At 39.4% G+C, this 17,204-nt stretch overlaps 1 protein-coding gene across 10 annotated transcripts in view; it reads left to right on the top strand.

Annotated features, from left to right (window-relative positions):
- ABI1 (abl interactor 1) overlaps window positions 1-17,204 on the top strand; it is a 77,365-nt gene that overhangs the window by 38,879 nt on the left and 21,282 nt on the right. For all 10 annotated transcript variants that reach the window (XM_068171983.1, XM_068171974.1, XM_068172011.1 and 7 more), the window contains exon 3: window positions 9,975-10,151. In XM_068171983.1, coding sequence (XP_068028084.1) covers window positions 9,975-10,151 — 177 coding nt within the window. The remainder of the gene's footprint in view (window positions 1-9,974; window positions 10,152-17,204) is intronic.

Below are 17,204 nucleotides of genomic sequence, written 5' to 3'. Positions count from 1 at the left end.
AATGCACTTCTTACTGCAGTGTAAGAAAAAAAGATTCAGTTTGTTCAAATGGTTAAAATTGACAGTAGGTTTTGCCAAAGCACCGGAAGTGTTATCTGTAGCTCACTTCTGGGTTTTCATTAGCAATTAAAAACATCAGTGGAAAGTGTTTAACAGAGAAATCTGGGCTGTCACTGTGGCCAGAGCAGGCAGCTGTGGCGGTGCTGCCTGTACCTGTGCCTACCTATACCCTGTCTATTCCTGGTGCAGGTGCACAGCTCCAAACCCAAGCAGCAAAGCTCCTTGCTTGGCATAGCACAGGAAGTCTGGCAGAGCCAGGAATAGAACTTCAATCTGCTGTTTTCCAGGCTCTTGCTTTTAGCCACAGACCCATCCCACCTCTTCACTCGCTGACATCCTGGCAGACAGCCGCCTCCTGCGTGCGGGGCCAGCTGCTCCTGCAGCGCTGTCTGCCCTCCATACTCCAGATGTTTGAAGTTCCATTTCCCCCATGCTTATGTGAACTTTAGCAAAGTGCTTCTGGCATTTCACCAATGCAGCGGAGAGGAGGGAGGGCTGTTGTCTTAACTGTTTTCTTTCCATAATAAGGGCCTCTCTAGAGCTGCTAAAAATCTCTTCCTCTGTAGGACTTAAACTCCATTTGCCTTCAGTTGCCATCTGCCAGTCTTACTTCCCACATCTCTCTCCCTCTTCCCAGAGATACTCTGTGGACCTCCCCTCCTTATGCTCTGTGTTGACATCATCTTCCTTTCAGCTGGGGAAAGTGGGGAGCTGGGGGTGAGGGTGTGAGGAGACTTCCTTGTGTCTCTCCAAAGATGTTTCTCATTCATAGACCCTAATTCTGTGAGGTGGCATTTCACAGGTGAGACCTACTGGCTTCCATCAGGTGCCGTGTTATATCTGATCAGCCTCTTGCATGAACATGCCTGAAATAACCATTAAGAGAATAATGTGAGAAGCTTCTTTCCTTCAGTGCTGTCTGAGGGATGAATATGTATCCTCCATAGCAGTCCTTCCATTTGCACTTGGCAACAGGAAAGAAAAACCAGGCATGAACTCAAGTTTGGCTCTTGGACGAGTGGGTTAGTTTCTTTGCTCTGATTCTTGTCCTAGAATGCTGTGTACCCGCTCCCAGCCCCTCTGGTCTGTCCTTGCCCTGTGTCCCCCTTCTGGTCAGCTTCTCCAGCAGAATGCATGACTAGATTTGCCAATAGGGTACTCTGAAAAGCATCTATAGAAATAATCCTTCAGCTGAACAGGCTGCTCTTTTTCCTTTTCTGTGCTGTTGTGTAGGTGTGTGTGCCACTCCACAGGTTGTGTTGTGGAAATTGGGATCCACTTGGGGTCCAGTTCTCAGTGAGTCCTAATCTTCCTTTTGGAAGAAAGGCTGTCTATGGCTAGTAATCTTTAAGCCAGTTTCTCTAGCTTCTGTATTCAGTTTCTTGGTTTTAACAACACTTTTTCTTTTTTAAACACTTGTACGCACATGTTCCGTTAGTTAGGAATGAGGTTTTTGTTAAGTATGTCTTGAAATGAATACAGCTTAAACTTGCTATGAAACTGTGTGCATTATTGTTTTGCATTCCGTGCTTCTGAATTCTAAAAACATGCAGTCCTGAGGAAGTGGGTTGTCTGTGGTATACTTTACTACCTGACCACTCACCCCCTTTAGCTGTCCTGATATCCCCAAAAAAAAAAAATCTATGTGAAGATATAAAATATCTTCAAGTGTTGCTGAAATCTCTTTGCTTTATGCCAATGGCAATTGCTAGGAGAATCTGAGAAAGAATTGCTAGTGTATATTAAAAAAATGTAAATTCTAAATCAGGGGCTAGCTCTGTAGGGCTAGCTCTGTAGGATTAAACTGATACATAATCTGTGTTCAGACATAATTGAAATACTGATAGTCAGTCAAAATAAGGCCTACAATCAACTTTTTGAACCCTTCTCTCCATTGGATAATATTAGTAAAATGCATTGTTAGCATTTAATTTATATAATTGTGACTTAATTTATATATATATATTTATATTTTATGTATAGAAATGTATTTTGAAAATGTACCTTTACATATTAGTTACTTTTGGAAATGGGACTTTGTGTTTCTCTCATTAATTTTCCTTTGATCTCTCTAGTGCCTTTACCCTCTGCTGGCTACAAACATTTTATATGTACTGTGAAAGTTGCTGTATATATCTGTGTTGATGGCCTTAGTTCATTGTGTCAATCTGTAAAAGCTCTTGAATGTGAGCCTCTGGGCAGGAAAAGGAAGGTGACATATCAGATTACATGAGATATGGCTTATCTGGCTCCTTTAGCCTTTTACCTTAAGAGGCCTGGATTTACCAGGACTTAAGGAGATGAAGCTTTTTGGAGTTCCTGTCCTACTATTGTCGCTTGTCTGTATGCTGAGGAGAATGTGTGAGAAACTTCTATCTATAAACTTAACAAATACATTGCTGGGTTTCAGCTCTGGAAATACAGCTCTTAAATCTCTTTCAGTTGTCTCCTACATTGCCAGCTCCCCATACAAAGCAAAGCACACAAGGTGAAAATCAAATGTCCAAATGCTTCAGAGTGATAGGAAACTAATTTCATGGTGCAGGTTCAAAAGGAATGGCAGGATATTCTGAGGATTCTCAAATGAATTTAGGTAGTGGTGTTCAGGCAACTATTAGCCTTAGTGAAGAAAGTTGGATTGAAGGATTATGTGAAATAAAAAGGTCTTGAAACCCTTATATTCTTAAAGGAATTTGGGGAACTGGAAAAAGCATCTCCCTATTTCTTTTCCTCTAGTAACTGTTTCTTGTTGCTAGCACTGGGTTTCTTCTGTGGATTGACTGATAAATTGATAAACAGTGCTTTAGCAGATTTAATTCTGGTTACTGTCCAAGAGGCTGTTAAAAATGTCTTGAAATCGTCTCTTGAAGAGGGATTGGTAAGAAAGGCCACTCCCCTTTTTATTACAAAAGTGAAAGATAACCAATATAAAGCTTTTAGTACAGCGCCTTCAAATGAAATATGTTCAAAGCTAACTAGGGACTTGAATTTCACACAATTGAAAGCTAACTGGGCATGATAGAAGATTGCATCAGTCTTCTACCTTAAGAGACAGGATTGACTCCACCAGTCCCTGATAACAGAGCAGTACTTCAGTCAAAGTTTCTTTCAGTTTTTTTATATGTTTCTCAGTTGTTGGTTAACTTAACCAGGTGTCTGTGCTGAAGAACTGGGACGAGGCAAATGCTCAGCAAACTGACCAGTTTTGGTCTGTAACTGAGTTGGTATGGTCACAGCTGGGGTATTCAAACAATTTCTAGTCAATGGAATTGAGGGTGACAGTTCCCAACGCCATTACAGCCTCATACTTTGGGGGAGAGGCCCATGGAATAAATGTGTGTGCACAGTGAGGAACAAGGGTGCCCGATGCGGTTGCACCCATGCTCTGCTCTCCGTGTCTCCCGTGAGGCCGGGCCTGCTTAGTGCTTGGACTCTCCTGGACAAGAGAGAGAAGTAGACTATTTTATTTCTGTAGTAAATTTCTTGAGTTTCTTGAGCAGTGTCTTGGTGGGAATAGACAATATGTAAGCAATAGTTTCAAGTGAAATACTTGAGTTACTAGCACTTTCCTCAAGAGTAAGTGAAACATGTAATTTGTAACATTGTATAGATATCTGATTGTACATGATGTCATAAAACCCCAGACTACTCACTTGAGCTTTTTCATGTCTGATGTGCCTTGAGCCTATAATTGTTCTTTTCTGTAGAATATTTATTTGCAGTTTAAATATGTTCACATTTCCCTGTGTTGAATTTTCTTTACAAAATAATGGCATAAAATGGTGCTCTCACTGAAGAAGTCAGCTGTCTGACTGAGCTCATTAAAGCTTGGGATTTCATTGTTCTTTTTGTAGGTCGAACTGACTTCCTTGCAGGTGGCCTGTGCAACGTGCATTGTCCAGGTCTCCTCAGCGCCTTTACTCAACCATAACTCATTTATTTAAAAGGTCTTACAAAATATGCTTTCTTTCTGGAAGCAGCAGTGCAATAACTTTGTATTTCTAAAACAGAGAAAGTTGGTGTTCTTATTCTCACTAGTTTATTTTCCTTTCAGGGAAGTTTATTGTATAAACTATATAGGAAGACAATGCAATCTGTACCTTTGGAGAAGGACAGTAATGGTTGTATTAAAGGTGGGTTTAGGACCAGATTGCAAAGAGTGAGGGCTTGGGTGGTTTTATTTATTAAGGGATGCCGAAAGCACCTTAGTGTTTGTTTCTTAAGTTGTTTCCTTTGGTTAGTACACTGTATAGTCTGTGTGTGTGAACTTGTAGTAGAAAGTATTTGTGTTATAAAGTTTTTAACTATGTGTATTTTACTGCTATGTATGACCAATTAAATCTGAAGCTGTGACTGATTTTTGTGGGCAGTAGAATGGATGCTACCTTTCATATTGAAACATGAAGAAGTAAGCTTGAGGTCCAGACCAGTTGTACCAGAGATTGAGGAAGGAAACGAAACTTTCTCTGCACCACTCACTGTCCCATGCATTTCATAGTTCTATTGACAAGGTTCAGTCTGAAACCTGTGCCTTTGCAGTATTTTATCACATCAGGCACAGTTTCTACTGAAAGAAGATACTGTATTTGATGGATTGCTGTGATGTGATATGTCACATCTAGTGTTCCAATTGGCTTGTCTTTGACTAGAGGTCTTGGAAGTTTTTTTTTTTTTCTTACACAATTCTTTTCTCTTATACTGCCAGCAATGCCCTTTGGTTAAGAGAATCTCACTGTTCAGGTATAGAATGGATGAAACACTGTTCTCTCCATTAAATTGGAATTCAATGATGCAGTGTTTAGCATACAGTCATTTAATGTTAGAAGGGACCAATAAGGATCATTGAATCCAAGTCCCTAAAGCTCAACCATATGACTTAGTGTCATCCGGGTGCTCCTTGAACTCTGACAGGCTTGAGACCCTGACCACTTCCCTGGGAAGCCTGTTCCAGTGACCAACCACCCTCTCAGTGAAGAATATTTTCCTAATGTCCAGTCTGAAATTCCCCTGACATGGCTTCATTCCATTTCCTTATATCCTGTTGCTGCTCACCAAAGCAGATGAGCACCTTCCCTTGAGGTGCTGCCCCCCTTGAAGGAGTTGTCAGCTGTGATGAGGGCACCCCTCAGCCTTCACTTCTCAAGGCTGAAGAAACAAAGTGACCTCAGCCACTTGTATGGCTTTCCCTTGAGACCTTTCACCATCTTGGTCTCCCTCCTCTGGACACACTCTGATAGTTTGTCCTTCTTGCATTGAGCTGCCCCAGAATGCACACAGGACTTCAGGTGTGGAGCGGATTCCTTTGGGGAAGTACAGCTCCAAGTTTGTGCCGAACAGTTTGCTGAGCCTCAGGACATGTGACTGCAGCGAGTGCAGTAGGAAGATGGGGGTGCCAAGTGGTAGCAGGTCATGCTGCTTGCATGGCTGAGATGTCTGGGTTTTGTTTGTATAAAGTATTTGTAATCTATTCTGCTGACATTTAGGTATATATAGTACTGATGTCCTGTAATCAGGGCTCTACTTGCCTGAAATAAAGTGTTAGTAAGAGACCCAACCCTGTAACCATGAACTGAAAAAACAAAAAAGAGAAACAATGTCAGAATGACAGAAAACTCTTGCCAATAATGAGCCGCTTAGTCTTCCTTGTCTCCTTGCTTTAGAAAAATAGGCATCTTAAGGAACTTTGTGGATTGTGATCCTACATTCCTTCTTCTCTGAGTGAGTTTAGGGACAAATTGAAGTTACTGGCTTGCAGCTCTGTGTGGCACAGGGCATTTGTTTGTATGATGTGAAAGTTCTTAAAAGCATTGCATGGAATGGCCTGAAAAGCTGTCATTAAGAGTGGTGGTGTAATCTTAGAATTCTTTTTTGGTCTTATATGTTTGTTAGATTTTTTTAAGACCAAGGAAATGTCCTTGAAGTGACCTTTTGCTCTTCCTTAAACTTATAAATTTGAGTTTCAGTGGTTCAGCAGGAAGAGGATTGTCAAAATGTTAATTGTCTTTCTTTTTCCTTTTTTATTTTAATAACCCCATATGTGTGAGCTTTATTAAAATTTTTAGATACGCTTATATTAGCTTGGCCAGAGACACCTCAGTCTCTGTTTGTTGTAAATTGTTTGGTCTGGGCTACCATGCTGTAGCACATGGGTAGAGTGGTATGTGCAGCACAGGATAATAAAAGAACAACTATTTGCTGTATCATTGCTGTGCTTCACTTGGTCTTGAGGCTACTTTTAAGGAAACAAACAGTTAAATTTTAACTCTACATCCTGCTGTTCAACTGTTTGTTGGTTTTTAAAATTTTATATGATTTAAAGAAGAGAAATAGTGGAGGCAGCTAATAATTAACAATTCATTCAGCCTCCAAGCTTCTGGATTAGCGGGCCTAGTCCCTGGCGCTCAGTTGAAATGGCAAAGGGGTTTGTTTGATGAGTTCATTTAACTTTGCTTCCCAAAGGAAACACATTGTGCTTTCTGGAACGACTGTCTTTTCCCTCTTCTCCAAATCATTATAAAGCTGGCCTCTGTCTCACTGGATTATGTTGTCTAGGAGTGAAATTCTCTGCCCTTTTCCCCAAATTTTAAATTGTGCTATGTATTTGTTTCAGCATAGGTCAAAGACACCTGAATCTGGTCTGACTGCTTGCAGGTTCTTGTTAGCCTGTGCTAACCCATGCCACGTAGCCATACTTTGCTCCTCTCCATTTTGATATCTGAAATTGGGTTTTGTGCATGAAATAATAAACCAACTACTGTTTAGCTGTCTTATTACCATATCAGAATGAACACTCACAGCTGCAGATATCAAGTGTGACCCGAGGTTTGAGAATGGTCTGTTTTGGCTGTTACCTGGTATATTTGGCTTGTGTTTCTTGGAAATTTAACTGTTGACTGGCTGGAAAGCTTTGCTGTCCTACTAAAAATTGCTTGTGTGTTGAGTTTTTCCTCTTTTGAAAGTGAAAAATATCGCCTATGACTAAACAATAAACTTCCAGATGAACATCAAGCAGATATAAATTAAAACATAAGAATGACCAATTATCGTGTGGTTTGTTTTGCATAATGTTCACATAAGACTTAATAATATACAGATCTAAAAAAAAAAAGCCAATAATTTCTTGAAGAAGTAAGATGATGTCTGGTAGCTCTGACGGGCAGCCTATTGCTGTGGGCAAAGCATATGCTGTGAGCCTTTGCTTTGCACAGGGTAAAATCCTGCCTTGCTTTTCCAGTGCATCAGATGTGGTAGGAGTTGAAGTCTCGTTTGCTTTGAACAGCAAATTAGTCTCTTGCACAGGCATATCTGAATGCCTTTCAGGATTTACATATGTGCCCTGTTGCTTGCCCTGCACTGTGGTACAGATACTCTTTTCTCACTGAAAATCATGCCAAGACTTTACAAATCACTGCTCCATACTTAATTTTGGATAAGCTGTCTGATAAAATTAATATATAGTGTTTTCCTGTTATTTGAGATATTTGCATGAACAGCAATTTATTACAATATTACTTAAGTCAATTTCCAAAGCATGTATGGTACAGCATCTGTTCCTGGAATTTCTTATCCTCTGTTCCAGTAATTTATGGAATTTTCATTGTCCATTGCAGGGAGAAAAAGTCAATTTCACAAATTTCACAGACTACCTGCTAGTATAAAGATGCATCTTTGTCCATCCATTGACTAAAAAAATGAGTTTCTTAGTAACAACAGATTTGGTTTGTGAAGATGAAGTAGAAGCATTGATTAATTTCTAGGGACCTAGTTGTATTTTAGAGAAGCCTACTTTGAAACATTTTTGTATGTTTTTTAAATTGACGTTCTCAGCCTCCTAAATTGCTATGTTGTTCAGGGGACTTGAAAATTGGTTTTCTCTCCTATGCAGTGCTCATGTATTACAAAATATGGAGGTTTGCTTATTATTTAAGGGTTTTGTAAGATAGTTTGAGACCTGCTGTTATTGAACAGAAAGGTTCAGGTTGTGCAGAAAATTTGGAAGAGAAATGAACATGTAGCACAGCCCTCATAATTCTTTCAACAAGATCAAGAAAACAATGAAAAGGCAGAACTAATATGTATGTTTCAGTCTCTAAAAGGAATAGAACAAATAATAGCTGCATTTGAAAAAAATAGACCAATCTCATTCTTTATTCTTCATTCTATCACCTGTGGAATCGGCTGCCAGAGAAAATGTGGGTGCAGTGGGTGATACCTGATACTGATGTAGGTGAATACTTGATGTATAGGATTGTCTCATTTGGAAAGGCATTTTTAAAATTCCTGCCTTAGGGATTTTTCAGAGCGTGAGCATTTAGAGCAATAAAGCTTGTTCCAAAGTTTTACTGGAATATTTAATTAATTTATTCCAAATAAGCTAATGCAGACATGCACACTTAATGTCTTGCATTGCTCTGGAAAATTACAACTCTTATTTCTATTATTTTTATTTCTTATTTCTGTGTGCTTTCAAAGTATAAGAACCTTTTGCAGTGTTTCAAGTAGTCTGTTATTTAGCTTGAAGCTGCGAAAAAAGATTGCTTGGTATCACTGTTTTTAGGTGCTTCTCTACCTGTGTTCCTGCTTGTAGTCTGCGATGCCGCCTATCAGAACTGTTAAGGAAGGGTCTTGCATGTTTATGTCTTTGTGTAGTCAGGAGAATTTTAAGATTATTTGAGCATATGCACCAGTTAATGAAAACAACAGTTCAGCTGAAGACATTTCACAGTGACCGCTGAATGCTGGCTTTCCTAGAAATGTTAATTTCCTGAATACTAATCTTGCTTTTTTTATCTTGCCTCATATAGGAGTGGAAATATCAGCTAATTTTGTGCTTCATCTTTGACTTTGCTTCACTAAACTAAACCTTGTGCTTCACAACAGTCATTTTAGATTAAACCATTTCTAGATATGTACCTAACTGAAGTAGGATTTAGGATGACAAGGATTTTTCTTTCTTTATGAACCTTCACTATTTTTTTTTCCCTGTGATAGCCTTTCTAGGAGGAATTGATGCTTATAGACTAAGATTTATTTTCCTCAGTGGATAAAGTGGTGGCTTGAGAGGTTTTGCTCAAAGGGGCATTTTTTTGTCAGATACCATCTCCTGCAATGTGATCCTGAGGTTCTAGTAGGTACTTAAACCAGTACATTCAATCCCTGAATCTTGAAATAGGCTTCCTAGAAATGGGATTTCTATGGCATCCAATGCTTGATTTGCACTTGTTCTTCATCTAGGGTATAAGCTGTGATTATATTCCATGAAGAAGAATGTGTCTGTTACGGGAAGCTTAGTTTGTTTTTTCACAGACTGCTGGACTGATCTTTATCTCCTTTTTTTTTTCCTGAATAAAATGCAACGTATTTTATATTCCTTTACTTGCAAAGCTTTGTTTTATTCTTTCAGTAAAGCTGCTATGAACAGTATGACTGAAACTAGCCCCAGTGCTGAAATTAGTCCCTACCTGTGCAGACTCTCACTCTTATATGCTCTGATGGCTTTGCTGAAAGAAATTACCACACAGACTTCCCAAGCTTAGTCCCCTCTGGGGCTCTGAGCAAATTGCTTAGCTTGTCTGTCCTGGTTTCCCAGCTGTGGAGTTATTTATTACCACTGTCAGTCATAAGAACACTGAGGGTTAATCTGTGAGGACTGTATCTGCATAGTGTCTTTAGGGTGTCGAAGCAGTAACGTATAATTGTAATTTTATTATTAATATTGGTTATTTCATTAAGGTGTAATTTTCTAACAATATTTGTGTAGATTAAACTCATTTCATCAATAAACTGGCATCCTTCCAGCAGCATTTACTTCGTTCAGACTCTTTGTCTAACAGTGAAACCTAAACATGCAGGTAGCTCTGTAAAGAAAACAGCAAATGCCTAAAGAAACCCATACTTTCTTGTTTTTAATCTAGACTGTGGACATCCATAAAGAAAAGGTCGCTCGCAGAGAGATAGGCATTTTGACGACCAATAAGAACACATCAAGAACTCACAAAATTATAGCACCAGCGAACATGGAACGTCCTGTAAGGTATATTCGAAAACCTATAGACTACACGGTGCTGGATGATGTTGGCCATGGCGTGAAGGTAAGAACTCCTGGACACTTGAGGACTCCGAGTAACACAGACCAAGAGACAGGGCCGGGGCAGAATGTTACTGATACTCAAATGTTTAGTTCCTTTATGATAGGAAGGATTAGGGGTGTGATATGCTCCCACATACAAACATTTCAATAACAAAATGGATTGGTTTACATTGAGGGTTTTTTGAGCAATGTTTTCCATACCCTTGTGACTGTCAGTGATAGTCACAGTGTCAGGAAATAATGGCTCATGATCTTAGGCTAATGACTTGTCAAAAGAGCCATGACTGACTTTTAAAATTATCACTACTTCCTACTCTACATTAAGTTGTCACTGCCACTCAGTTTTTCTCAATAACTAAAGAAATAAAGGAAGTCATCTCTTATGGGGAAGTTGGCTGGTGGGGTTGGGGTTTTTTGGTGGGTGAACAGAAGAAAGGGGTTCAGCTAGTTTGCATTTAAATCTTATTGGCATTTGATGTCTTACTCCCATTGGACAGCCTAACTTTCCTTTTCTCTAAATAAAAACCTTAATAAGATAATGTCTACCTCTCTTGAAATGGTTGTAGTTGGAGTGAGTTAATATAACACCATTTGATCCCTGGTCATCTTTTTATAAAAAAATACTTTTGTATCCCTCTAGACCAGGTGTTCAAGGTATATTCAGTTTGCAACAGTCTTCTCTTGGAAGGCATTTATTCAAAACCTGTGTATCCTCTAAAGGATAGCACATGATCTTGATGTGCTCTGGTCAGTGAGTTGTGCAGCTGTGTCAGCCCATCACATGCCCTTTGAATAGCTGAGCTTGAGGAACAGATCTTTAGAATGACTTGGCACAACAGAGACCAGGGTACCTCCTGCTTTACAGTAGCCCTCCATATGTCCACAGGAGTCTAATTCCAACACAAGTTAGAGAGCAGTTCTATACCATGACAGCAGTAGACGATGAATTAATGTAGTGACTTTAGACTACCTGATTTTTTTTCATTTATAGGTGAACCTGTATTAAACCAGTAACTCAGGATTGTTTTTCAGTAATAAATTAAGCCAGTCTTGGTGAATAAGTCTTGTGTAGAAGCCTGACACAGACAGACGTGTTCTGAATTGCTATAAAATAGAAACACTGGAGTCAGAGAAACTGATGATTTTTCAGTATAGCCTGCATTTGAGGAGAGTGTTCTACGAATAGAGAGTACAGAAATCCAATGTCAGATTATTGGTTTCTGTATTTAAGTGCTCCGGGGATCAAGTGCTGTAGAAGACTTTAAAAGTCAAATAGTTACTGTTAGTCTCTGAAATTGATGCTTTGCTGAACTACTTGTGTTATGTGGACACCAAACAGGTTGCTTGATCCATGAAGGCTGATATTATTAAGGGTTAGCTGTTGTATCTTCCAATATCAGTATTTGCTTTTGGGAATACTAGTGTCTTTATTCATGTGACCCTCTTTTTTAGTGGGTGCTGTTTACTCATTTCTAGGCAGTTCTTATGGAATGGTTTTGGTGAAGGGTGTTTTTGAATGTTAGTGGTTTATTCTGTACTAAAAGCCTGGTCTTTTCAGAGGTAAAAAAGCCTCTAGTAATAACCAAATTGTCAACTCAATTACAAGACAGCTGCAAATTATATCTTGATATTGTTTTGGTGAGTGACTTGCCTAAGTCTGTTTTACAGCTGTCAAAGGCATAAAACAGTTGGTATTTTCTATGTAGACTTGTTACACAAATGAAATAAACTGCCAGCCAGACCTCAGGTATGTAGTTCAAGGTGGCTGCCACGCGTTAGAGACACTGTTGAAAAGAGTGTGCTGAGTTAATGACACAATTAAATTTTTTAGCTATCTTATTACTTGGGTTCCAAGAGGGCGCCACAGATCACGGCTCTGGCGGAAGTAGCTTACTTAGTCACCTAGATGTAGGCAGTGATGTTACAAGAAAATCAAACCAAAACAACATAAAAAGCTGGATCAAGTCCTGTTGGAAGTCAGCACAAATGAAAGATGATGCTGAGAATCTGAGTTGTCCCTTGAATCTACAGTTAGGGGAGAGCATACAGTAAACTGAATTACAGACTTGTCTCATCCAGAGTGGTCTTAAAAGATGCTTCAGTCTCTGTTGAGTCTTATTTTCTTAAGCAAAGTTTTCACCTCAAGTTGGACAGCATCATGTCCAATAAGGCCTTAGAAACCATGTTTTTCTAGAGAAAAAGAAGTCTGCTTAGAACTGTTGTCAGTTTGATTAACTTGCAGATCCCTGAGTGCTTTCTGCTGTAGCAACTGTCAGTAAGATACAGCACAACAAATATATTGGCATTTAAGTATTAAATAAAAATTATACAGCACTTTGAAATCTGTGGATGACAATTTGTTGCTGTTAGTGGGACTCTGGTCTGGTGTAGGATTTGATAAAGGAAAAATACAAGGAGGAGAAATCAAGGATACAAACTGGATTATACCCCGTTTCTGCTTTTATGTATTTAAATATTGATGCTAGGAAAAATAAATAAATACACAGTATATTTTATAGGGTGACCTGTGGCAAACACAATTCTTTCTCTCTCAAGATTTTTCATAGAAGTGCACAGAGAGAAAGAAAGAGAAAACAATTTCTATTTCTACTCCTTGTTTTTCCTATGTGGAATGTGTTTAGAGATTTGTTTACCTGAAGTAATTACTTGATTAGATTCTAGTGAGAATTGTTTGGGCCTGATGACCAGTCAAATCCACCTGTGTCTAGACTCTCGCGAGAAGGTCACAAGTTGTGAGTTAGTTAGATACGGTAGTTAGAAAAGTAAGTATGTAGTTCTAGTATCTTCCTTTATATAGTATAATAATGTATTATAGTTACAGTAAAGAAATCATTCAGCCTTCTGAACTGGAGTTAGACATCATCATTTCTTCCCACTGAGTTCACCTGCACTTTACAATAGTGACCCTGAATTGTTTCATATGGAAAGTGTAGATAAAAATAATGTCTCACAGAGTTAAATAAAGAAATTAGGGAGATGTGTAATCCTCAGGGTAAATGCTGTCTTCACCATACGTCTTCCATCTGAGCAAATGCAAAACCTTACTCACACATTTTCTTTGTTTGTCTCTGCTTGGCGTGTCATGGCTGTGTAGAAAGGATGCAAAAGCAGATGCATGTGCTTGGGGCATGTAGAAGGGCTCTGCATGCTCCCCTCTGTCTCACACACAGGCAGCAATTTCTGTGGGGGCAGGTGAGGGTGGAGGTGGCAGTGATGGGTAAGAAGCTGCTCTCCATTGCAGGTTTCCTCACTGATGGGAGACACTTCCTTGGAAGGCAGTGCTGTTTCCTCCTCCAGCACAATCTTGGTTGAAAAGCTTTTGTAGAACATCCTAGGATTACAGAGATGCTTTCTCTTTCAGCCTGAAACCTCCATGGCAGCCCCAAAGTGCCCCGGCTGTTGCACTCCCTGCCCCTTTGCAGGGACAGATACAGACAATGTCTCCAAAAGTTGCTTTTTTTTTTTTTTTTTTTAATGTATGTCCCTATGAAGCCAAGGCTGGCATCAGTCCAGATCAGGAGGGCTTTTTAAGTTGGTTTGCTAGCAAGAAGGCTTTCCTTTGCAATACAAATATGTGTTGATGCCTCCAGGAAACACACAGGGAAGCATTTTTGCTGGTCTGTGAAATGGTTGCTCAGCTGTCACCCTCTGGGCATAGGGGAATGTAGCTGAAATAATTCTTTGTAAACAAGAGTAAGTGTCATTATCTACCTTCCTGTGTAGAGCTTGGTTTAAAATTATTAGGCAGAGCCTACTTTACCATTTCCTTCCTCCTCGTCTCCTTTTTTTTTCTTTTTTTTTTTTTTTGTGAAAGGAAAGAAAAAAATACTGTGCCAGCAAATAAATAGGTCAAACACAATTATTCATACAGAAAATCCTTAGTTTAAGAGTGGGGAGAAGGAGGAAGCTTGGAAGCTGCCTTAAAAACCTTAAATTTGCCCTTAAAAGCCAAATTCAAATTGGCCTTTGAATTTATAATCTTCTTTTTGAATAGAAGGCAGGTGGAATTGCAGCAATTTGTAAAATGGCAGCTAAGTAGGAAATTGAAGTGATGATGCCTTTTGGTTAAAGGCAGATAAAATGTTGAATGCATGCCTAATTGAAATGCCTAATAGCTGTAATTGGATCAAGTTCATTTTATGGAACTAATAGTTCTTCAGAACCAAACTTGAATTGTATATGAAGATTGATCACTTTTCAGTTTTAATTTTAAGGAAAAAAATTGTAATTTTGTCACCATAAAGAAATTTGCATTTTAGCACATGAAAGCTGTAAGAAGCTTTTGAGCCCCAAAAGTTAAACATGGTTTAAGCATTCCAAAATCTTTCTCAAGCAAATGGAAGTTGGAAGGACTCCCTTAAAGTAGGGATTGGGCCAGAACTTGACAAACATTAAGCTTAGAGAAGGGAGTCTTGCTCTTACCCTTGTACTTCTCAGCATGTCCTACTTGTCTGCAGTCCATATGCTTATATCTGTGTCAGTGCAAAACAAAAATGCAGTTGAGATGCTGATGTGGGGGTGAAAGGCTCCCTAATCAAGCTTACTTGCCCTTTAGGATAAGACTTTTTATGTGTAGCTGCTGGAATATTGCATTTTAAATAATTCACCCTACTAAAACCCAAGTGAGATGGAGATCCTGAACTGGAGCTGCTGCTGCCTTTGTCCCCTTACCAGCCTCTGTCAGACATTCACGCTTCAAAGGATGTCATGTTGCCAATTTCATTAATGTCACATCATCCCTCTGGGGTCACGGCCAAACAGTAAATATTGCTGTAGGGTAAAGAATGCTTCTCTGGGGGAAAAAGGAACTTCCTGTTGCCAGCTCTAATGACTCTGTTGTGAGTGTTAACACTGTGTGCTTTCCATAGGGCATTTGCTACTGGAAAGTCAGAAGTGTGCCTCGTGTCATCTGACAATGTAGCTTTCAAGCCTTTCAGCTTGCAAAGGAAACTCAAAACTTTGAGGTCTCTTTATTTTCTAAATTTTTATGCTAGTCTTACTTTATTGTAGTTAGATTCAAAGTCACCAATTCAACTGAAAAACCTTGAACTATTTAAAAGCAGGAATCTAGGTGTCTTTCTCTGAAAGTGCTGAGTGAACAATGTTAAGTTTGTCTATCATCCACAACAGGGTTTTGTATGCTAATGCTTTTTAATTGGAAAGTTGGAAAAAAACATAAAGGAGAGAAACAATACTGACAAATTACATCTGGTTACCATTAACAGAAGACTAATGACTAGGTTGCAAATATTAGTAGGAGAGGTTAAATTTCCCTGAAGAGAGACTTACCTACATATGTTCAATTTTTAAAGAAATACTAATTTGAAACCTACCTTTCCTGAAAATAGTCTGCTTTACTATAGACTATAAGGAAATACAGACACTCTGATAAGAAAATTGAGACACAGGCATAATTTCTTTAAAACTGCACAAAACCAGTGTGGCAGAAATGTTTTACCCTGAGTGTCTGACACCCTTATACAATCTGCCTGCTGAAGAACATCTTTGATTACGTATTCTACCAAACTTTGTATCCTGATTTCTGTAAGGAAACCATGTTCTAGGCTTGGTGCTTTACTCTGTCATTTCCTCAGGCAATCCCTACCTTCACATACAAGCACCTTTCCAGCTTCTGTTTTTCTTGCTCTGACTGTGTCACCATGTCATATTTCAGAACTGCCCCACCAATGAGAGAAGAGGCAATCTTGTGCAAAATTGCCTAGCTGCATACACATAATAGCATTTCAAAAGGTCTTTTGGCCAGCTACCTTTCTGTGGGGGCATTCTCCCATGACTAATAAAGGAAGTACCTTTTTAAGTAAAAGGGAAGTTGACTAAAGAGTCAAGAGTGACCATGTGGGTTTTTTTTGGTTGTGGCTGACAGCTGTGGTTATTGGTCAGAGATAACCTATCTTAGGCTGAATGTTGCTTTTACAGACCCCATGTATAGAAGTTTCAAGTTTGCCAGATACTTACTATTAATGGAGATCAGACTGGCACACTTTAAACCCTTGTTTCCATTGAAGAGTGTTTATATTGGGTGGTCTTTACAGACTTCTTTCAGTCATCCTAGATATGGCAGGATATAGAGTGAAGTTGGCTCTTTAAACTCAGAAGTCGGAGAAATAATGAGTGAATGCAGCAGGGGAAGTATGACCTGCCTAGAGATTTGAAGTTTCTGCGCTCTGAAATTGTTGAGTTCATAGCTGAAATGTGTAGGAGAAACTTGCCGAATATCAGCGTGATAGGGATTTTGCTTCTGTGTGCAGGTGGTCCTTTGTGTGCTTACAGATAAATTTGCTCACATAAATGAGTTATTTGCAATCATCCCTACCCCTGGTTTTCCAAGTACAGTTTATAGCTCAAATGATAGATTTATAGTTCCCTGAATCATGACTAATGTTCCCCCATGACTTGTTGCTTGGCATGAAAACTATTAAAAACCATTAGATGGCTGCCTCCTGAGTCCAGCCAGTGGAGTCCCTTGATGTCTTGACATCCTCTGACTACTAGTGGGTACTTCTGATTTCCTCACACCCTTCCTTTTCGTGCCATTCTTGGTCTTGTCCCTTTGCCCTCAAGTACAGCAACCTGCAGTACTGCCTTTGGCAGCAGGTGTTTTTGTACTCTTCAGACTACCAGAACTGAGTATGCTGGAATTGCCAAAAGAGTTGCCTTAAGCAAATAAGTCTCTTGGTACTAGCAGTCATTGCTTGTCCTTCCAAACCCACAGGTGAAGTTCTAAAGTCCAGGTGCTTTGAATTCCTGGCACGAGTTACAGGAGCAGTCTGAATTTTGGCTTTGATAAATGCCTGGCATGGCTGTTGCAAACACCTGTTCTGCCTGTTGCCTTAATTGCTTTGCTCCTTTGCAGCCCATTGCTGGCCCTCAGTCCTGGGCCAACCTGCTCTCCCATGCTGTCCAAACCCAATGGATGTGTCACTGCCCTAGCTGTAACATTTTGGAAATGCAGCAGCATTGACTCTTTGAGAATGTGGTTTCTTTATTCTAGTTTTGTGACAGCCCTTAAAGC

This window comes from Anomalospiza imberbis, chromosome 1, assembly GCF_031753505.1.
Source record: "Anomalospiza imberbis isolate Cuckoo-Finch-1a 21T00152 chromosome 1, ASM3175350v1, whole genome shotgun sequence".
NCBI classification, from domain to species: Eukaryota; Metazoa; Chordata; class Aves; order Passeriformes; family Viduidae; genus Anomalospiza; species Anomalospiza imberbis.
Note: the sequence above shows the minus strand (reverse complement) of the source record. Positions and strands in the feature narration are given on the sequence as shown.